The sequence below is a fragment of the Toxorhynchites rutilus genome, chromosome 3, assembly GCF_029784135.1.
Source record: "Toxorhynchites rutilus septentrionalis strain SRP chromosome 3, ASM2978413v1, whole genome shotgun sequence".
Lineage (NCBI taxonomy): Eukaryota > Metazoa > Arthropoda > Insecta > Diptera > Culicidae > Toxorhynchites > Toxorhynchites rutilus.
In genome coordinates this window covers 146,490,496-146,514,827 of record NC_073746.1, presented here as the reverse complement: position 1 = coordinate 146,514,827, position 24,332 = coordinate 146,490,496, and the positions used below count along the sequence as shown (strand labels likewise).

At 38.7% G+C, this 24,332-nt stretch overlaps 1 protein-coding gene across 1 annotated transcript; it reads right to left on the bottom strand.

Moving 5' to 3' along the window:
• Positions 1-1,847: 1,847 nt before the first annotated feature.
• Positions 1,848-3,048, bottom strand: LOC129773555 (GTP-binding protein REM 2-like). The gene is given in 3 exon segments (XM_055777168.1): positions 1,848-2,228; positions 2,231-2,505; positions 3,023-3,048. Coding segments are annotated over 3 exon segments (606 nt in total). The 3' UTR covers positions 1,848-1,923.
• Between the last annotated feature and the right edge of the window lie 21,284 nt (positions 3,049-24,332).

Below are 24,332 nucleotides of genomic sequence, written 5' to 3'. Positions count from 1 at the left end.
ATTTTACGCAAAAATCTAAGCATCGATTTTGAATGTTCCAAGAACTTATCCAGCGAATATCCCATTTGTAACAATTTTTGAAAAATTCCCCATTTCAGTCTTTTTTTATTCTGCTCCGAGCCATATTTTACTTTTCCACACAACTTGAAATGGGAACATGGTGTCACGTACAAATTAACTAAACCGTGAACATCTGATTTCAAAACTCGTGCATCGTCAAAAACACATAAATATTTAACAGCCCGGAAAAACGAGTTCATTACCGAGAACTATAAACCACATGGAGCGTTCATGTGTGAATATTAAACCGTCGGTTCTGATTGCTACCTTATCGAAACACTAGCACAATGTGTCGAACTTCGAATGATACCCCAACTCACGAAAACATTCACGCGTTGTGTGGGCGGACATAGTTTGATTGCCTTCTGAATAATACCTCGCGATAAAAAATGCATATTGTTGACATACAATTTTAATATCTCGTTTCCATTCAGAGCATTACATCGAAAGCTCTGAATTCTGTTGGAGGCAGTTAAATTCTCGATCACACATAATGGGCCTGATCACGAACGTCACTTCACGGTGAAAACGAAATGAATTGTATGCAATTTGTATGCATTTTATTCCGTTTTCACCGTGAAGTGACGTTCGTAATCAGGCCCAATGTCTTTACTCACTAGGTAACTGTTTTCGTTTGTTACGGTACGTATAATTCCTAGAAATTATCTTCAATCTTGAATTTGTCGCATTAAACTAAATAGAACAGCAGAGAGACAGCAACAGTTTAAAGAGCAAATGCCACCCGGTCTAGTCTATCATCCCGTTACACACCGGAGGCAGACAGTAAAATGGGCCTCGGAAAACATAATATTTTTTTTCTCTTGTTATGATCCTTTCGGTGTCTTTTCGTGCGCCTGCATTGAACCTTGATGGCGACGACAGAAATTACTTTCGCGGGTGTTGAATTTTTTCTTTGAAAAAAAGTACAAAACCATTCAAATTCCTCCACTAAGCAAAAATTCCTCCACTAAGGGTGACAGCTGCACTTCTCTCGAGCATGAGAAAGTATTGCAACTTTTTTTTGATGCCAGTAATATTAACAAAAGCGTTTCTTTTGAGAATAGCGTAAAATGATGAGAAGTATTTGTATTCCTAGTAGCTTCGCCACCAATATATGGTTCTGTAAGCATGCTATGGCGAACGCTTGTTTGGCGCTTGGTTTACGTTGTACGAACGATGCCTAGAGGTGCGATTGCTTTGAGGCAGTACTAAATAACATGTAGCATGATATTTGATACTTGCAAGTGTTGTCATTGTTGTTTCCATTCGGTGCCAAAGATATATTGATGTAGTTATGAGATGTGAAATAATGGTGCTGGTGTAACATGTATATAATCGACTGTAGCCGAGTCTATGTCAATTGCGAAAAAGGCCACCGGAATAGCGTTTGAGGTAAATTTTCAATGCATTGACATGAAATAAATTGCGACATACGATCAGCTAGTGTATTGTTTTGCGAGGGCAAGAATGAATCATCCATCAATTATCGTCAACTGATTCTGCAATGAAAAACCATTTCAAAGATTATTCTACTAAGCAGTTGTTTCGAAAATTTCACAGCATTACGAATAATATCCGAAGGTATAAACAAGCGACTTATATAAAATAACAGCGTAGTTCTACGTCAACAATGCGGTCGTATCTTGAACACAACCTACTATAATTTTTTTTTTGAAATCGAACTTAAGGTACAATATGACATCATCGAATGATTATGTTATTGCGGTTAATGAAAGTCTTATAGTTTAAGCTTCAGACAGAAATTCTACTGATTCGAATGTGCTTAAAGCAACGATAGTCATGCTATTTGCATTAAGGAAGCATTCAGCATAGCTTTGTCACCAATTCCAATAGTTAAATTGCTTAAAGTATTTGCAAGTTTTCGCAGTTTTTGAACTTGGAATCTTCTGTTCCGAATATCCAGGTGATCATTTGGTGAGCCTTCATGGAGGCACGTACAACGCTGCGATTTTTATACCAATGCGCCGAGGTTGGCTCTACATGTCCCTGTATGGTACAATGTGCTTTCTTCAGTCGAATTTGTGATAACACGCCTGCCAATAGTTCATCTACGTTGTGATTGATTGCTTCTGAAACTTCAATGAACTTAATACTATACATACATGCTAGACATTTGCCATCTTGAGTTGAAACCGCACGTGATCTAAATCAATTTTATTGGCAACTAAAATTGTAGGACGAGTACGTAGGAGTTCCATATCTTGCAGAACATTTAGAAATTGCTCAGCGCGACTGAATGTAGCTTTATCGACAACAGAAAACACCACCAAGAATGCATCCGCCTTCGACAGTTCATCCTTTGTGATTGGTTGCTTAGTGGCTCCTCTCCAGTGACTGGTGTGCCATCGGTCCCGCCGGTCTTCTCTTTCTCCCCTTTTCCAACTCCTACTGCTGTACTCCTTTCTTTCTTCGTTCTCTCCACAACTCCTCGAGATCTCCCACACAATTTATCTTTTCGTTCACTTTCTCCTTTTCTTAACTTTCTCTTCTCACCGGAAACTGTCCGACTCCGCACTACTTTTCTTCGCTCGCTCAGCGAGTGCCCACCATCTTGAATTCAATTAATTTTTCTTTTTCGCCCTATTTCCTTTTTTTCTTTTTACACTTCTCTCCTTCTTTTCACACCGGAAATTGCCAGCCACACTCGGCTCGGCGAGCCTACGCAATTTCGATGCTTTTTCGCGCACCGCATGTGCAGAAAGAAAAAAAAGACGGGTGAGTAATGTCGGGGACATAACCGGAGTGACGTAGGACTATACAAAGGGGACAGCTTTTGTTAAATATATATTTTAAATATATTGTTTTATTTTCTTCTCCTACGTGAATACCTACCTATCTACCTGAAAAATGGATTAGTTTACTGTTTACTCTTTATGAACATGTTGGTGGTTCTGAAAAGAACCTTTGGCGTTGTGTTTTTGCGTTTTTTATGAAGGCTCACCACCTAGCCCCGTACATGGAATACATCTTTACATTGTCTTTGATCCCCATGTACGTTCATCACGACCATTTGTTTTAGAAAGCATTGAACTGTATTTCCTAAACTCTTTTTTGGAAGGTTTAATGGCCCTGAAAAGCGCCTTGTTTTATGGAATGGTTCCAATTTAGAAAACTTAGTACTCGTGGTTTTGAAAAAAACCATTTCGAACGCCCTCGATGCCGCCTTGTTCAGGATTTGCCACCAAAGCAGTTTGTATAAAGAACAAACTTTTTTCTTCTGCTACCTGATGCCGTTTTGCGATTGCGTTTGCCACTCGCCACTCACTGCAACTGCCTGTTGTCTTGATGTCCACCGAACCGAATGTGTTCTGTTCCGAATGCGGGTTTTCTTATCGTCGCGAGCAGCTTTGCCAGCTAACTCGATCACTTCGGCGGCCGAAACTATATAACGCCGGCTAGATGGACTGGTGCACTGGTACTAACGTGCTCGGCCTAGCTACCCTTGCGGGAAACTCCAGACCAACACGGTTTGAGCGGGATTTTGCCTTTCCCTTCACTTTTCCTCCTTTGCCATGTCCAGACATGGCTGCTTGGGTTGGTTTGTTGATGTGTTGTGATGCGAACTGATGTGGTGTACGGTTTGAATGAGAATGATCGTTACGGCAGCGGAGCGGGGATTTTTAAGCTGACTGGCTGGTTCGAGAATTACGCATGTGTGAGACTGCGACCAATGTTTCGTTCATATTTTGACGTGGGACTACGTCTAACCGGAGTATATGGGGGGTAAAATGAAAACCTAAACACAGAACATGCAGGAAAAAATGAAAGATTCCAAATGCTTATAACTCGTACATTTCTTACTGGATCGGAAAGATGTTCACATCAACTGATAGGAAATATTTCTACGCTTCTATCGCAATTAATAAAATGTTATTTTTCATTCGATAAACAATTGAATAACTGTAAAATGTTAAGCGTTATCTAAACGCCCTAACTGCCTCGTTTTGATTGGCCCGATTTACGGTTTCCCCAACACAGTCATAATAAGCGTTGGGGAAACTGGCATCGCAAATACATGAAAGTATGGGGATTTTTGTTCTCACCGAAATGTGTTCCCCAACACAGACTTCAAAACCAAGCAGCTTTGGAGAAATCGGCATTGCAAATACATGGAAGTCGGGGGTATTTTTGTTCCGACTGAAATGTGTTTCACTAACACAGACTTCAAATTCATGGAGTGTAGGGAAATTGGCATTGCAAATACATGTAACTCGGGGGCATTTTTGTTCCAACTGAAATGTGTTTCCCTAATACATACTTTAAATACATGGAGCGTGGGGAAATTTGCATTGCAAATACATGTAAATCGGGGGTATTTTTGTTCCGACTGAAATGTATTTCCCTAACACAGACTTCAAATCCATGGAGCGTGGGGAAATTGCAAATTCATGCAAGTCGAGGGGCATTTTTGTTTCGACTGAAATATATTTCCCTAACACAGATTTCAAATCCATGGAGCGTGGGGAAATTGCAAATACATGCAAGTCGGGGGCATTTTTGTTCCGACTGAAATGTATTTCCCTAACACAGACTTCAAATCCATGGAGCGTGGGGAAATTGCAAATTCATGCAAGTCGAGGGGCATTTTTGTTTCGACTGAAATGTATTTCCCTAACACAGACTTCAAATCCATGGAGCGTGGGGAAATTGCAAATACATGCAAGTCGGGGGCATTTTTGTTCCGACTGAAATGTGTTTACCTAGTACAGACTTCTAAACCAAGGTGTCATCATATCAAACGTAAAAGGACTGTCATTAAATTTACTTGTAACGAAGAACATAATCATGAAACAGGTACTGTAGGAATAATATTTAACTTGAGAAAACATTGTATCATTAATATATAAGTATGTAGCCTACATTTGTTTGATGAAAATGAATGAATAAATCTATCACAATTCATGAATTGAACTTACATGGCATTATACAATCTTTTTACTCACAAAGCAAATATATTGGATTCAATTGAATTCGGAAATTGTTTCATTCAATCAAAAATTTAATCAATACAAACAAATGATTGCTAAGCTAAGGTAGTCCCACGTCAGCCTTGCGGTTATATCATAGATATAACCCACCCAATTTTTTTCTTTTTCCTTTCCAATCGTGCTTCATTCTGTTTCGCTGCTGCTCTGGTTGCCCGTTTTGATCGGTACGATTTGAGGAGCACAAAATGGACCAATCAAAAATGGGCACATAGTGCATTTGGACAATACTTGATATTTCACAATTATTCAATTATTTATCTCAAGAAAAATGAAATGTTATTCGTTATGATAGATGCGTAGATATATTTCCTATCAATTGATGCAAAAACCTTTGCGATCTATTGAGAAATGCTAGAGTTATAAGCGTTCCAAATCTTGCATTTTTTCCTACTTGTTCAGTGCCTAGATTTCCATTTCACCTCCTATATCTTCCGGTTAGACGTAGTCCTACGTCAAAACTTCCGGCGAATCACACCGCCAGCGGCACCTCTGAACAATTTTTTTCCCACAGAGAAGCGCACTGAAGCCCGTGGCTAACTAACATACCTGCAACGCAGGCAGGGCTCAATCACCACAATAAACTGCACAATTCTGCTAATTCTTAGCGCAGAACACGCCCGCCATGAAGGCAGAGGCCATTCACCATACCGGATTCGGCACTAGAAACGTTCTCCCGACTCGGAGAAAAAAAACTAACTGCCAACAAAAAGCCCGTTCTTACGCGTCGATGGTAACTGTGCGAATCCCCCGTTCTCGTCGAGTACGACGGCGTGCCGTAGCAGCGGCACTTACGTTTTCGTTGTGTTGGTGCGAACGATAAATTCCTTTCTCGCTTATTTCGTCGTGTTCCTAAGCTTGTCTCGCCAGCGTGGTGCGGTTGGCGCATGAGAGAGTTATCGCAACATTGCTTTTGCGTGTTAGGCGGCTCGCACACCGAAGCAATAAGCAACTTGCAACTGTCAACATGCAATAAGCAATATTATCGCCAATGGATTTTTACATGTAATTTTTGTTGATCTCGCACACCGACGCAATACGATATCGCTGTCGCCTTTACAGAGCAACACATGTCGCTAGCAACACGGTGTGTCGGTTGAAGAGCAACTTATTGCCCATATTTTGACAAGTTTCGTACATTAAGCCGATTATTGCATAATGTCAGGGGTTTTCATTGCTCTGGTATGCGAAGAACAACAAAATATGTTGCCTGTTGCATATTGCGTATTGCAGTTTGCTAGTTGCTTATTGCTCCGGTGTGCGAGCTGCCTTAGGCGGCTCGCACACCGGAGCAATGAGCAACTAGCAACTGTCAACATGCAATAAGCAATATTATCACCAATGGATTTTTCCATTTAATCTTTGTTGATCTCGCACACCGACGCAATACGATATCGCTGTCGCCTTTACAGAGCAACACATGTCGCTAGCAACACGGCGTGTCGGTTGAATAGCAACTTATCGCTCATATTTTGACAAGTTTCGTACATTAAGGCGATTGTTTGCATAATGTCAGGGGTTTTTATTGCTCTGGTATGCGAAGAACAACAAAATATGTTTCCTGTTGCATATTGTGTACTGCAGTTTGCTAGTTGCTTATTGCTGCGGTGTGCGAGCCGCCTTACATTATGTATTGCAACAAAATTGGCTAATAATGCTACACGGTTCATTTCAGTGAGCGGCTCAGAACCGTGCGCTCAATGAAAAGAGCCAGCTCATTTGAGCGGCTCGACGGCTCTTTTCAAGATCTGGTTTATTGGGATATATAAAGAATGGAAGACGTAAAAAATAAGGTTTAAAACAATAATCAGTGCAGAGAAAAGTAAAAATATTACTTTACTGAAGGTTTCCTCTGATATATTTCCTTCACATGATTATCTTTATTTTTTCATTCATAAACATTATCTTTTCAATGTTACCTGATGAAAGTCTGCCACATCTTCCCCTGCAAACTTGTCTTGCTTTCGGAAAAACTCGCTCACATGGTACTGAAGTCGCCGGAATACATAATATCTTCAAAAAAAAAAAAAGATAGAGCCGCGGAGAGATAGATTTCCTTTTATTCCACCAAAACGAAGGGTCGCTTAGTCTCAGCAAATGTGGTTCCGCAAAATGTTAATCTACAATAGATGTTGCAGCAGCTTCTGGATCATGTGAGGATCGAAGATTTCCAACCAATGCATCAAACTCCTTCCATACAGATGACAGCGCTTCATCATCAATGATTTGTAGTTTCGTAGGTATGTATTCTATGGATGTCATTTTTAGCATTCTTATCAACGACTGGTGCGCATAGTTGTACATTCTGTTATCCCCAAAACCTAGCTGCTTGAAGCGAGGATCTAGCAGTATTTGTTAGGCTACTAATTCGTCTGACTCAAGATTTGTAGATCGCTTTACCAGCTCCGAAATCAATTCATACAGAGCTTTTTTATAATCACTAGAACTGATTTCACTTGATCCATATAATGTTGATCATGTCAAATTATCAGTCGGAAGAGTATAGCAGTTTTCGATAACGACACATTTTTCTTCTCGTTTTATATCCCAAACGTTATTAAAATATTTCGAATGGAATGTTTTCATGATTGACTGCATTATATTAGTCAAATCATTTCATTCGATATCCATATGCGGGTTGGATTTATCATAAATAACTGTGATTTACTAGTCAAGCCCGTTCATCTGATACACATATGATGGGGTTTTCAGAAGAAATGTAGTCTGCCATTTGGTAACGGTCGCCATTTTGGTTTTAGATTTTTCATGAATAACTGTGTTCTACTAGTCAAGTCCTTTCATTTGATACCCATATTGATGAGGTTTTGACAAAATATGTAGTCTGTCATTTTATAACGGCTGCCATCTTAAATCACCATTTTACATAAATAACTGTGTCCTCCAAGTCTAGTCCTTTCAATAGATACCCATATAAATATAAGAAAATATGTAATCCGCTAAAATTTACAAACATACAAACAGTTGAAATGAAACCGCTTAAAAAGCTGCATGGGAAACATACATTTCTTCCGCACTGCCGCAAGCCACGGTTCGTCGGAACGAGCGCACGATTCACGGCCCTTTATCAATAAGCCGGCTCTTAAAAGAAACACGGTTCTTTTATGAACCGTAGTTCTTTTTTGAACCGTGATTCTCTAATGATCGGCTCTTAAATGAACCACGGTTCTTTTATGAGCCGTGGCTGTTTTTGAACCGCGGTTCATTTAAGAGCCGTACATATAAGAGCCGTTCATTTGAGAGCCGCAGCTCATTTTTAAAGAACCGTGGATCGTACGCTCTTTCTGACGTACCGGCTCAAATGAGCGGCTCGTGAGCGCTCGCCCATCTCTGTCCCAGAGTGTCGATTTTTGACAAAAAAATATCTTCGAGATGACACTAGATCTCGACGTTTCAATTTTAAGACATTTGGCATAAAAATTTTTTTTTCGAAGACCCCGTTTTCCTTTACTCCCCTCTTGGATGATTTTTCGATTTTCAAAAAACCTAAACTTTGACCGCTTTGCGCCACTCTCCCTTAAGTCCGATTGAGCTGAAATTTGGCATAGGGTGTTTTGACGTAGGATTACGTCTTTCGGGACATATTGGGGTATAAATTGAAAATCAAAAATCGAGCAAATCGTAAAAATTGTCCAATTTCAAATGCTTATTACTCAGTCATTTCATGATGGATTGTTGAGATTTTTGTGTCAATCTATTTCGGCACTCCATAACAATTTTTTACATTGAATAAAAAGACGGGTGGGTAATGTCGGTGACATAACCGGAGTGACGTAGGACAAAGGGGACAGCTTTTGCTAAATATATATTTTAAATATATTGTTTTATTTTCTTCTCCTACGTGAATTCCTACCTATCTACCTGAAAAATGGATTAGTTTACTGTTTACTCTTTATGAACATGTTGGGGGTTCTGAAAAGAACCTTTGGTGTTGTGTTTTTGCGTTTTTTACAAACTTGATTCTTGATTTTTTTCTGAAGGCTTTGTACTTATTAAATGTTCAACGTCGGGCATCTTTCGGCGTATACACATATCGTACAATCAAAATTATGGCTGTGATAGGGAATGCATAGGTGGTCATCAGCTCATTCACTATCATATATTTCACTATTGAGCACATTACCGTACATTAAGCTGTGGTTTCGGAGACGAATGAATTGTAAGATTTGTAGTATCCGCAAACAAAGTAAATAAAAATGAAAAAGAACTGAGATTTTGGAGACGAACTCTACGATCTGTCGAGAAATAAACGAGCTTTCTGAAAACGAGCGTTCTGAAAAACCAACAGTAAATACAGGGACGGATGACCTTCGGATTAAAGTCTTTCAAAATAAGAACAGAGCAGCAGGAAATACAAAGCTCATCGTGTTGCTCCTTAGTTATTTCTCTATGCAATGCAGATGTAACGTCAGTAAATTTTCAACATCAGTTATCATCAGTTATCTCTATAATCGCTGTTAGGTATACTGGCACCAATCCGTTCGGCCTAGTTACCCTTGCGGAGCAATCAGTGAATGAGACCAACAGGGAACTGGAGACCTGCACGGTTCGAGTGAGACTTTGCCTTTCCCTTAACATGTCCTCCTTTGTTACGTCCACACGTCCACGTTGCTGCTTGTTTTCTTTTTATGATGTGATGCGATGTGATGTTAAACGATGCCGTACAACCACACTGGTTTACGGTTTGAAAGAAAATGAGATATTTTTTTGGGATCCGCGCGTTTTATACTCTAGCGGTACACGCTCACAGGATAGATACAAATCGGCAGACTCAGCCAGAGGGGCGAGTCCAACGAGACGAACGAATGAGCGTTAAAAGGCAGCGATGGCAAAAAAATACATTCATTACGATTTGTTCGCTCGTTGGATTCACATGCAGGCTAAAAAGGGTCCTTTTCAGGATCACAAAATTATCGTCAATCTAAAGAGTTTATTTTTTGTGTTATCACTCGATATCCCCATCTTGTTCGGCTAAACCTTTCTGTTTAGCGATTGCGTTTGCCACTCGCCACAGCTTTTACAGTTGGAAAATTTCTTCGCATCCAGCTTGTGACATATTTTACAGTAAATTACATTCAATGGCACGTCGCATTACCACCACTCAGTTTCGGATTGGAGGTAATTTTAACCTGTAATTGAACATTTGCGATGACAGTGGTACAGTGTCGACTTTCAATGTGGGGTCATAATTTGGACCTCGAACTCTATGTTTACAAAAATGTCCAACTAAATATGTCGCATCACAGGTCCGTCCAATTAGCTAAATGTCGAGATAAGTGTAAATTACTGTACTTTCAATCTAGAAGCGATTTAAGAATTGGTGAAAATCAATAACCTCAGAACAACTGCCAAATTCACATACTCATCATATCCTGGCAAACAAATTATGAAAAAATCAATTGTGTTTTATTATTATTTTGGATATTATTTTAGAAAGCATTGAACTGTATTTCGTAAACTCTTTTTTGAAAGGTTTAATGGCCCTGATAAGCGCCTTGTTTTATGGAATGGTTCCAATTTAGAAAACTTTGTACTCGTGGTTTTGGAAAAAAACCATTTCGAACGCCCTCGATGCCGCCTTGTTCTGGATTTGCCACCAAAGCAGATTTAATAAAGAACAAACTTTTTTCTTCTGCTACCAGCTGCCGTTTTGCGATTGCGTTTGCCACTCGCCACTCGCTGCAACTGCCTGTTGTTGTCTTGATGTTCACCGAACCGAATGTGTTCTGTTCCAAATGCGGGTTTTCTTATCGTCGCGAGCAGCTTTGCCAGCTAACTCGATCACTTCGGCGGCCGAAACTATATAACGCCGGCTAGGTGGACTGGTGCACTAGTACTAACGCGCTCGGCCTAGCTACCCTTGCGGGGAATTCCAGATCAACACGGTTCGAGCGGGATTTTGCCTTTCCCTTCACTTTTCCTCCTTTACCATGTCCAGACATGGCTGCTTGGGTTGGTTTGTTGATGTGTTGTGATGCGAAACGATGTGGTGTACGGTTTGAATGAGAATGATCGTTACGGCAGCGGAGCGGGGATTTTTAAGCTGACCGGCTGGCTCGAGAATTACGCATGTGTGAGACTGCGACCAATGTTTCGTTCATTTTTTTTCTTTTTCCTTTCCAATCGTGCTTCATTCTATTTCGCTGCTGCTCTGGTTGCCCGTTTTGGTCGGTACGATTTGAGGAGCACAAAATGGACCAATAAAAAATGGACACATAGTGCATTTGGACAATGCTTGATATTTCACAATTATTTAATTCTTTATCTCAAGAAAAATTAAATGTTATTCATTATGATAGATGCGTAGATATATTTCCTATCAATTGATGCAAAAACCTTTGCGATCTATTGAGAAATGCTCGAGTTATAAGAGTTCCAAATCTTGCATTTTTTCCTACTTGTTCAGTGCCTAGATTTCCATTTCACCCCCTATATCTTCCGGTTAGACGTAGTCCTACGTCAAAATTATATATGTCATGAAACTAACCATCGAAAAATTGGAAAATCTCAACCTCTATCCTAAAGGAAATACCCACTTCTGATTGGTCGAAATTGACGACACATGCGGCGGCTCATGTACTTACAATTATTGGTCAGTTATTTCCTGATGGATTTACGAGACATTTGCATCAATCGATCTGAGCACTCCATAACAATCCATCACAATTGATAATATATTAATATCATATGAAACTAGCTAGCAAACAATCAAAAAATCTCCAAACGGAAATACCTTGTTCTGATTGGTCGAAATTGAAGATACGGAGAAATCGGCACATCAAAGTAGAGGGAACTTTTGTTCCCATCGAAGTGTATTCCCTAACAGAGACATGAAAACCAAGCTGCCTGGGGGAAATCGGCATTGCAATTACATGAAAATAGGGGGAGCTTTTGCTTCTACCGACATGTATTCCCTAACAGAGATTTCAAATCCAAGGTGTCTGGGGGAAATCAGCATGTAGATAACCTCGTGGTCGATATTTGACTAACGACGCGCACAAATGGATAGTGCTCATTGTAACTAGCGCGGGCATTGCTGATTGCATACATGCTGGCGAATAAGTAGGGAGCGATAAGTGTTTTTTTTTAATTTTCGTTCCAATAAGTATCTTTCGATGGTTAATTGAAAAATGATGTTTCAATGAACTGGATAGAACTAATGTTTGATAGAATATAAATAAAATTTAAATTTGGAACTTTTATGTTGGTTGCTTCGTGAAATTTCATATCAACGACCGATATCAATGTCAAATTTAAATTCGCATTGAGGCATGTAGCATCGCATTCCGTTAGGTTTAAAGCGAAAATGGAAATGGGTTGAGTAAACACTCAGAAGTAAGAATTATAAATGAAATTACCTTTTCCATTTCGAATATATTTTCTCTATAAAAAATAAAACTTTTTTTTTCTGGTGAGAAAACTTGATAATTGTTTTCGATAATGATAATTATCTTATATTACATATTACATTGATGAGGTTTTTTCTTTCCTTATTTCATCCATACATAACACAGTAGCCACCTAGTCCAGGGCCACAGAGGACGGCTTTCATCTCATTTCACTTAGGCATCTTCTATCGTGACACGCACCATCAAATTACTAATCACCATCTTTCTATCATTATCACTCGGTTATGGACATTGGTGGTGTGAACAAACAATACCTAACAGCCAGACAAAACGGCCCTTTTCAGGGCCACCAAATCACTATCGAAGAGTTTAACAATGTAATTTTTCAAACATATTCAAAATCAGCATGTAACAGATAGCCTAACGGAATCCTACGTCAGCTGTGCGGTCGTGTCTCGGACACAACCCTCCTGTGACTTTTTTCGAGGTGGTTTTTTTATGGGGTAACTTCTTGATATTAGAGATGACCATTTTCATTGGCACCCTAATAATCAGCATATGCGTGCATTACGAAAATCTGATCTGTACAAAAAGTGTACACTTAATGGAAAATTATTGCCATCGGCTTGATTTTTGAGAAAATTCAATTTTATTTATATTACCAATGCGAATTCAAATCGCTGTTTCTACAACATATTGGCGTTCATCCATCAAAGTATGCGAGAATCTGTTTCCAAATAATTCATACAAAATGACGCCGTTTAGCGAAGCATGAGGTATCATCAAGGAGAAGAGTTCTACACATTTTCCGACTTTATAGCATGCATTGAGCAGGCTAACGTAGTTCACATCCCAATTGTAACAATTATGGACAGCACCGTTTTTTCCAATCCAACATGCAATAAAAAACATCCATGTTAAGTAAGATATCCTAAAATCCGTCCGAAATTATCTGTTGTAAAGCACATACAGTTCAGAGGGTGTTTTGAGTTTTGTTATAAGATGCGTTTCGGAAGAGAATTTAGAAGGGTGCAGCTGTTCACCAAATCCGACATTTACCCTTCGATTAACACTCAGCTTCAATTCATCCGAAAGAGAAATTCAGCATGTGAGGTAAGTGAACATCGTCAAGATGCTTTATATCTTGATTGATGTTGTTATGTATAATTTGTTGTCCCTGCTCGTTCATTCTAAGCCATCAGAACGGATAAAAAATCACATCGCATCACATTCAAATTACATCACATAATAAGGGAAATGGCGCTTACGCCATGCCGTTTTCAAGCTTTTACGGGGTCATTTTTTCATATTTCTGTAAAACTTTGCAGTCGTTTGTAAGGAGCTGGTATTCTTTATCAACATAACTTTATCATCTATAACATCAAAAGTAAAATGTCAATTTTGGCGCTTGCGTCATTTTGCGAGATCACGGTACTACGCGAAAAACCGGGAATGTCCGAAGTGAAGTGAAGTATTTCCTGTTCATCAGCTCTCCCATTTAAGGAATTTTTGTTTAGTTGAAGTAACTGAACTTTTGATTTAGAAAAAATTACATGAAAGCCTCTTGCTTGATTGAAATGAAGCCTAGTAAATTGGATTCCGACTCCGAATAATTTTCGTTGTTATAAACCTGAACTAGTAAGTCCAACAAATGGGGAAAATTAGCAGAAGAAACCAATAGATCCACAGCGTTGCAAAAATCTAGTGAATCCTTACCTCAATTTTCCTTTGATTCTCACTAGGAGTGGGTGACAATATCCATAAGGCGATTAAGCCAGATCCGTTCATATTGTGTTTGCCTGAAATAATTCCATAGATGAAACGATTTTTTTCTGGGTACGATGCCGAACATATCACTGTACCAAACAGAAACAGATCATATCAACATGACAACTGATAATCTGTATCCAATCTTGTGTTTTTTATAAAAATATCGATGGATGATTGAAGAGTACGAAACAAAATCAACATGAAAGGCGCATCAGATAGGTCAGTATCAAATCAACCGAATCCTGGTCGATATAATGGAATTTGAAATGAAACAATCCATATCCAACCAAGCGACCTTTATTTCAGTATCATCATGGACACATTGTGTAGCCCAGCTCAGCCTGCGCCACAAATTGGTACAGAATCAAGATTGAATTTTACACTCCGATAGACTAGTTTGTCATTTGTGTATTGCGATGAATATCATGATTGGAACTCTTGCTGGTTTTCGTTGTAAAGTTCAACCGAGTTTAACAGTTGCCTGTTTCGAACAGTCTAGAATAAGTGATACACAAATGTATCCTGATTTAGCTAACACTAATTAACAATCCCTACCAAACTAACATCAGTCACTGCTAGGAGCAATGTTTAAACGGTGAACAGTTTGCTGATGAGCTTCATGAGCGCCGGCCGCATCCAGGATACCGTGTTGGTCAAATCAATTTCGACCGGTACCAGATTGGCATGCAACAGCTTGGATGACTATTGCAACAACCATTATTTGATGTGATGAATTGCGTGAGCTGGCATTGAAACGTTAACAATCCCCTCGTATAAAATTTCAATATGGCTCCCGGGAAATCCTTTTTTCTTGTAGGTCTTGTAGATTCCCAATCCGCGCTCCACTGTTAATGGTTGATTAACGCTGATGATCATTGTCCACACAGATGTTGTCGAACGTTAACGGGTGTTGAGTGAATGGGCCAAATAGATGCAAATCATGTTTATCATCTATGTAAATTCAATCCAACAAACATTTTAACAACAAAAATATGACCTCTTTATCTATTTTATTATATTTTCATGTCAATTTCGCTTTATTTAAAAAAAAAACAACAGACAATGCCGAGGATGTTTGTGGCATGTAATCTGTCCATCGTCATCCCACACTAACGCCATCACCGAGGCTATGTGCAAACGCATTCAGCAAGGAAATCCGCTGGCCACACACAAAGAATTTATAACCGTTCGTAAATTAATTTCTGACATGTCCTTCACATACACACCTAACACGCACGCCGTTCAACTCCAACGCATTCAGCAATTTTACCCCCACCGGACAGGAATCTCATCGGAACAATTTTATGAACGGTTTATAGAACACGAAAGAGTCATTATTGTTGCTGGGAATCCCCCGTATGGTTCGGGTGCCCCAGTGTGCATCGCTGATGTTATTTTGGGACATGGTGACAAACGATGGATAAAGGGTGTGTCACATCAAATTGCATCACGGAAAAAACGCTGTAGTAATTTAATTAGGAATTATATCTTCAGCTTTCGCTTATAATCAGATAAGAGTGTATAGATCACGTTGGCCATGCTTCACTGTCAATTTTCGTAAATTTGGAAAAATGTCGTCGAACGAAAAAGAGCTTCGTGAATTAATCTTGCGCACTCATTTCGAGAATCCGGAGTTGTCACATCGGGACATCGGTAAGATGCTGGGAATCGTCCAATCCACGGTCAGCAGAGTACTAAAACGATACTTCGAGAATCTAACCATCGACCGGAAGGTGAAGAACGGCAAAAATGGATGCTCCGTCAGTGGAAAAGATCACAAGCGCGTAGTTAAGCAGTTTAGACGTGATCCGAGAAGTTCGGTCCGGGATGTCGCCAATAAGCTGAATTTGTCAAGTTAATTCGTCCAGCGGACCAAGCAGCGGAAGGGCCTGCGTACATACAAGGTTCAGAAGGCTCCTAACCGCGACGAAAGGCAAAACATGGTGGGGAAGACGCGAGCCCGGAAGCTGTACACCGAAATGCTGACGAAGCCGCATTGCCTGGTAATGGACGACGAAACCTACGTCAAAGCGGACTTTCCTCAGTTGCCGAGCCTGTTGTTCTTCTCCGCAGAGGACAAATTCAGCGTTCCGGAGGAGATTCGCAAGCAGAAACTATCCAAGTTTGCCAAAAAGTACATGGTGTGGCAAGCGATCTGCTCTTGCGGAAAGCGGAGTGCCCCCTTCGTGATGACCGGCACGGTAAACGGGCAGGTTTACCTTAAGGAGTGCCTACAGAAGCGCTTACTACCACTATTGATGCAGCACGAGGGCCCGACCATCTTCTGGCCGGATCTCGCTTCGTGCCACTATTCAAAGGACGTGTTGGAGTGGTACGAAGCCAACGGGGTCACCTTCGCTCCAAAGGAAATGAACCCGCCCAACGCGCCGGAGCTTCGCCCAATAGAGAAATATTGGGCGATTATGAAGCAGGCCCTCCGGAAGAACCCAAAAGTTGTCAAATCGGAGGCGGACTGCAAGAGAAAATGGATTTCTGTTCAAAAAAAAATACAACCTGACGTTGTACAGAACCTTATGGACGGGGTAAAGAGGAGGGTGCGAGCATACGGGCTTGGGCTCGAAGTATGAATAAAAAGAAAATGCCAAAAGTTGTTTAATAGTTTTTATTTTACTGTCTAAAATTTTCAAAAGGATCGGTCTACTGGGCGAATTTCTACAGCGTTTTTTCCGTGATGCAATTTGATGTGACACACCCTTTAGGTCAGTGGGATCATCAAACAATAACAATTTGACACTTGCGTCCTGTGGCGTGTGGATTAAATGGACACGCTTAAATCAATACATCTCTACGGTCTAATACCGGACACATTTTTGGTTAGATTTTAAATATAATTTTGGCTGGAAAGTAAAACGACTATGACTACCAACAAGAAATGAAAATTTCGCACATATGAATCAACTACTTTTTTTGTTCTGACAATGTTTTAACGTTCACAACTCTTCGCATTCGTCGAATCATTATTAGTTCGTTATATTCATGCATAACATATAATGTGCCGCGTACGAATTTAATATGTTTTTGTGCTGTGTGTCTTTCGCATTAATAATTTGGAGTTCCACAATCCAATTCGTCTTCCACGAATCGCTGTAAGTGGACACGAAACTGGTTTGATCGAATCTGCAAATATTATTTTAAGAGTAAAAACAATTACTTACAAAAGGATACTGTAAATGTTTTATGCCAGAAAAAGTCGACAAGTGATTTGGAGAGCTAACAGAGCGCTTATCCGTACTCAAGAGTTCGTATGAGAGGTTGTGTATACGTTCCGTTGACATGCTTGTTGTCTTAGCTGTTTTAGTTATTTTAAATTATTGAATGAAGATCATCAGGAGTGCTTGTACGATTTTTCTTGCTTTCATAAACTAACCGTTCAACCACTCATTATGATGGAAAGAAATTTTTTGGTGTGGTATTCAGTTCTTACTGATTTTGCGACAGCGTTATTCTTCTTCAATAGTATCACGCTTTTCAGGTTGTTCTGATTTCACATGGACAGTCAAGACGAAAAATTCATTGGGTGCTTCATTACCTGTTCGATTGACCTGAAAATTTTCTCTTCGAGTTTGTAAAAATACTTGCTTGTAAAGCTTGTAAAGTGTACAATCCAATAAGACGTATTGGAGCCGATCTTCTCACGTACAACGACGTACAATCAACGCTATGGAGAAGGTGGGAGTGACCCGTAATCATTTATTGAATATTTTATAGGATACCCATGATAAAAATACATCACACATAAATTGAACCGATAAGGCCAACAATTGGTAAAGAAGATATGAACAGCGATGAATAGCAGAATACAGTAGTAAAAAGCAGCCGGCTATTTTGGCGTGAAGCTGTTCTAGTGTAATTGAAATCATAATTGTAACGCCAGTAACGATCTCGTTTCTGTAAAATAAAACACTCCTACACGCTCTGTTTCGGATCAAAGTTTCTTTTAAAATAATTAAACAATGCGACATTAGTGATATGGAAAATATTTTGAGGCTAATAACACGTATGATGTACCAGGAAACTTAAAATAAAAACACGTCGAAGTTTTCGCAATCGAACGAAAGGCAATTTTTTATTAAACGGTTTTATTTAGCTTGCCCTGTAATCTGTTTGTATGTTTGTATGTTTGTAACATGTTTGTCTGTAGCGCTGACCCACATTAATAGAAATTTGACCCCCTTCCTATTGACTGATTGATCTGAAATTTGGAACACACCTTTATCTCTGTAGTCATTATAAAACTGCGTATTGCATGATCTTGAAAAACCAAGATAGCGGCCGCTACAAAATGGCGGATCACATATTTTCTCAAAACCTCACCAATATGGGTTTTTCAAAACCCCATCAATATGGATATCAAATAAAAGGGCTTGATTAATAGAATACGGTTATTTAAGAAAAATGTAAGTCCAAGACTGCTGCCACTACAAAATGGCGGACTACATATTTTCTCAACACTTCATTAATATGGGTATCAACTGAAAGGGCTTGACTAGTAGAACACGGTTATTTATGATAAATATAAATCCAAGATGACTGCCACTACAAAATGGTGGACTACATATTTTCTCAAAACCTCATTAATATGGGTATCAACTGAAAGGGCTTGACTAGTAGAACATCGTTATTCATGGAAAATGCAAATCCAAGATGGCTGCCACTACAAAATGACGGACTACATATTTTCTAAAAACCTATTATTCTGGGTATCAAATGAAAGGCTTGACTAGTAGAACACGGTTATTTATGAAAAATGCAAATCCATCAAAATCCTATCAAATAGCGGACTACATATTATGTCAAAACCCCATTAATATGAATATCAAATGAAAGGGCTTGACTAGTAGAGCACAGGTATTTATGAAAAATACAAATCTATGATGGCTGCCACTATCAAATGGCGGGCTGCATATTTTCTCAAAACCCAATTAATATGGTTGATACCCATTAAAGGCTTGAATAGTAGATCACAGTAGGTCATGAAAAATCTAAATCCAAGATGGCCGCAATCACAAAATAGCAAATTACTTTATTAAACGTTTTATTTAGCTTGAACTGTTCGTATGTATATTTGTATGTCTGTAGGGTTGTCCAACATTAATAGAATTTTGACCAATAGGAACTGACCGAATTTATAAAATACCTTTATCTCTGCTGTCATTTTAAAACTGCTTATCTTGAAAAATCCAATTTGGCCGCCGCTACAAAATAGCTGATTCCATATCATCTCAAAAAAAAGGTTGATTGAGATATGTGTATCAAACGAACGAACTTGACTTGGAGAACACACTATGTATTTTCTGCAGTCCACTCAATATCGGTATCAAATGAAATTTTTTGACTGATAAAATACCGTACAATGGTTTTATTGTAGAGAAATATTCTAATGAAACAGATAATGTACTAAAAACTAGAAAATAAAACAAGTAAAAAAAAACTTTTTAAGTCAAACGGTTTTATTGGGATTAAACATAATAATGTACTAAAAGCTAGCAAATAATTAGGCAAGTAGCAGTTAGCAGTTATCACACCTTTCCTTCATTATTATAGGGCATTGATAAGACTAAAATAAAATCGTGGGGCACGTTGGATTTCTACAATCCACAATTAGCGACTTCACCATATGTCCCACGATTTTATTTTAGTCTTATCAATGCCCTAGACTAATGAAGGAGAGGTGTGATAACTGCTAACTGCTACTTGCCAAATTATTTTATAGCTTTTAGTACATTATTATGTTTAATCCCAATAAAACCGTTTTACTTAAAAAGTTTTTTTTACTTATTTTATTATTTTAAAAAATTTTGAAGCTGTGAAATGAGTGTTTGAAAGTAAGTACATTTTCTACATTGAATTAATACAAAAGTAGACCTACAAAACATTCGCCAAATACCTCCACAGTTTTTTATAACAACATGTCTTCCGTAGGGTCCCCTCTACACTTTCCTTTTATGACTTCTGGCCACTTTTGACCACTTTGCGAAAAAATGCCATATATATTTTGAAACCCCACACGTGTTTTTCGATTTTTTTTATTTTATCCCCTCCCCCTGCACCCCCTTTTGGGTTTTGAATAAAATGAATTTAATATAATAAGTGTTTTTCCGAAAATTTCAGATTTTACCCCCTCCCCATACCTTCGCTGAGGGGTTCATAATCAAAATGACACAAAAATAGATTCACCATCTTCGAAAACTCCCGTACACCAAATTTCAAGGCATTTCCATTCATTTTTCTATTTAATCCTACCTAGCATTTCTGAGGGACCATTGTGAGGCGTCCCCCTTTAATTCTGGAAGCCACCTTACTTTCTAGCTACTTTTTGATACCCGAGTTGATAACATACACGACTTCAATTCTCACCTAGTAACAAACTATAGTCACGCCATTCGCGTTCGAGAGCACTGTTACTTGAGCCATCTCTCGTTATTCGCCGCACAGAATAAAGGAGGGTATTGGGGCGGCTTCTTTCTAGATATTGCAGTAACTCAAGTTGTCGTGCCGATAAGCAAATGACAGCGTTATGATTTGTAAGGATTGTTTACTTAGTGGAAAAAATTGCAACAGTAGGAATTGCCGCCAAGGATATCAAATTTCCAAAATCGGCTCTAAATACTGTGCTAAAACAATATCGGGAAATACTGACATAGGATAGCGCTAAGCAAACAAACCAAAGAAATGGAACATATGACGGGAAACTACGAACGAAGATCATCAGGGCAGTCCGAATCATTCTGGGATCTTCGAACGTGAATTGGTGAAAAGGTACACTGCGGTGCACAGTTTGTTGAAACTGTATAAAAGAAGAATTTGAATCGTTAAATGCCAGCACTCATCCAGCGGAACGTTGAAACAGATCCTGGTTGCCAAAACCAAACCATGAAACTGGATCGATTCCTCGGAAGGTCTTGAAAAAAGAAAGTATAAGATAGCGAGATCAGGCCGATAACCTAAGCGTTCGTACTTTTATCCGACCAATTTCGTCTTTAGAACATCACTGGTTCGGGAAGTTTGCATTGAAACGGGATTCCATCGTTTCACATTTCGAAAATATAAACTATAGAAGTAATTGTGCACAACGGTATAAAATGATCGAATACTCGCGGCTGGTTCGAGGTTAATTTTACATTCTCATAGGGTTAAAAGTTCATCATCCATCATTCCATACACAATTGTAGCATATTATATGATTATGTTATGACCATCCATAGAAAGTTCTTTGATACTCCCTATCTTAGACAACGTATACATTCATGCAAAAAAGGGGATCCAAATAAGCCATTCACAGGTCACTCTTTCAATGGAATAAAATCGTTTTTCAAAAAAAAACATTTTTAGAATAAGTTTCCTTTCATTTACCCAGCATTGAAAATCGGTAACAGTTATCAACCCAATTTTGTAAAATGGCTATCTGTTCCATTCTACTTGACTTAATTTTCACTTCGATTGAAACAAAGTATTCTGTTCATAATAGCTATAATAGCTTCGTGCAAAGATTGAACATTTACATTTCAAAGAAATAAGTCACCTAAAAATATGATTAGATTTTCTACAGAGATGATGTTTAGTACATGCATTCCTTCCACTAATTTCCCCTAGTTTCCTCTTAAATTATAGAACTTATTGAACAAGCCTCATATTTTCACTCAACACATTACTTGCCTAGAAGCGGTTCCGTTCTGTTAAAACCCCAAAAACCCCATCGTTAACTATGTTAATTTACTTCCATTTCATTCAATTCCAAACCTCAAAGAGATAATTGCAATTAGCCGGCCCACAGAAAAGGAAGCCTATTTGGGATGGAATCGGTTCACGGCGAAAAGCCGTCGAAACCGCTGCGCAGTGTGGATTGTGTGTGCGTGTGTATGATGGGATTATGGGATATTTTCATCCGTTAGGATGAGAGTTCATTCAATACTCCCAAAACCCACAACCCACAACGCTCCAATAGAACACCGTTTTTAATGTAATGGATCCGAACCTGGCGCGGATCGCTGATGTGCAGTGCTTTTCAACGCCGCACTTGATGTTAAGCAAAGCTCGCGTTTAACCACCAACCAGTAAACGGGAATCACTCCAGGAAGAATATGATTCGCGGCGGGAGCGCGTATTTTGAGTATAATCCTTTCTCGATTTCCCATGCGAAGACTTACATTTTTCAAGTGTTACATTAGTTCAAATACAATAAGTGCGCAAAGCGTTGTTTAGAATGGAAATGTCGATTGAAATAAATTTTATGTTTTCATGGTTTTCGTTGATTAACATGGCATGTAAGCTGGTACTCATGGAGTTTTAGATGTCATATGATTTCGCGATTTATAGAGCGATCACCAGCGATTTACCGATTATACTTCGACCAACACTTGAAGTAACTGTGGAGCAGTTTTACTCAAAATATAGTAGACAGAAAATGATACTTTTTTAATGCAAAGATATACAAGGTAATTGCTTTTCGAAACTATGTTGCTGTGTGAAACTTGTTTTATATTTAAGTTAAAACCTCTACCAGATGTCAAAACAAGCAAACTTACAGCATTCTAACAAATCCCAATTTTATATTTACGCATCGGGGTAGATGATTGAAAGTTTACTTGTGAACGAGAACGAGAAGATATTTAAAATTTTGAAATGAATGCATACAAGCAATGAAACATGAATAAATGGAACATAAAATAGATTCCAGATCAAAACACTTTATAAATTCATCATAAACACAAATATATAGAGATCCGACCACACGACCTTTTTTTATTTCTACTGAAATTATCGTGTGAATCAAAGCGTGTAAGTAAAGTTACACTTTGAGTGTTTAAAATCGTTTCCTGGACCAATCGGGAATCCCGAGTGTCGATATTCATTTTAATGGGCACCTTTTACGACCCCACACATAAAGTGCCACTAATGGTTTGATATAAATTAAATCGTCCAACGCATGCGGTGACTGAGTTATGTGTCAATGTGGAAGCAAAAACGGACTCTAAATTCATGATTGTTCGTGCGTGTTGCGAGCTTTTTACTCCAAGAACATCATAACGGCTTTTGCGGGAGGTAGCAGCTGGGCGGAACAGTTTCATAGCTTACGGCATTAATTGAACCAATTATGTTGAAACTGATAACATCGTAATGAATAATGGAAAAGTATCGATGAATCAACGTTCTCTGATACATGCATAAAATGCATAAAATGCGAATGCAGTGGATTACAGTTTCTGCTCGCAGTGGATTACAGCTCAGTGTTATAAATAGATGTCCAATCGACATAGAACAAGTGACGCTTCAATCCAATCGCGGTGCGATTATCAGTAACCTTAATTGAAACCTTAAATTGTTGAAAATTTTTGAACCTAGACAAAATTCAGTTTTCTGCTGCACAATGGTTAGTTTTAATTTTAATCTCGTTAATAATTCGGGCAACATAAACCGTTAAACGCAACCTCTGTTTGAAAAGGTACAGCCAAGAATAATAAGTAGGGGAGGTGGAGGCATAGTGGTCACCCTAAGGAATATGTTCAATTCCAGCGTCCACATACCGCTACAATTCCCGTTTTTCTAAGTTCAAAATAGCATACGGTTTTTACTATAAAAATTTAAAATAGTACATTTTCCATCATTAAAAAAAAGGTGAAAAATCTAACTTTTTTGACGTAGGACTACGTCTAACCGGAGTATATGGGAGGTAAAATGAAAACCTAAACACAGAACATGCAGGAAAAAATGAATGATTCCGAATGCTTATAACTCGAACATTTCTTACTGGATCGGAAAGATGTTTGCATCAATCGGTAGTTAATATTTCTACGCTTCTATCACAATTAATATAACGTTATTTTTCATTAGATAAACAATTGAAAAACTGTAAAATGTTAAGCGTTATCTAAACACCCTAACTGCCTCGTTTTGATTGGCTCGATTTACGGTTTCCCTAACACAGCCATCAAAACCAATCAGTCTTGGGGAAATCGGCATTGCAAATACAGGTAAACTTCGATATAACGTACCCTCGTTATAACGTACCCTCGATATAACGTCACTCGATATAACGTACACATTCCTAAAATGCAAAGGAATTTTTTTTTTTGAATATTTTTTTTCTGAAAGAACAATGAACTATCTG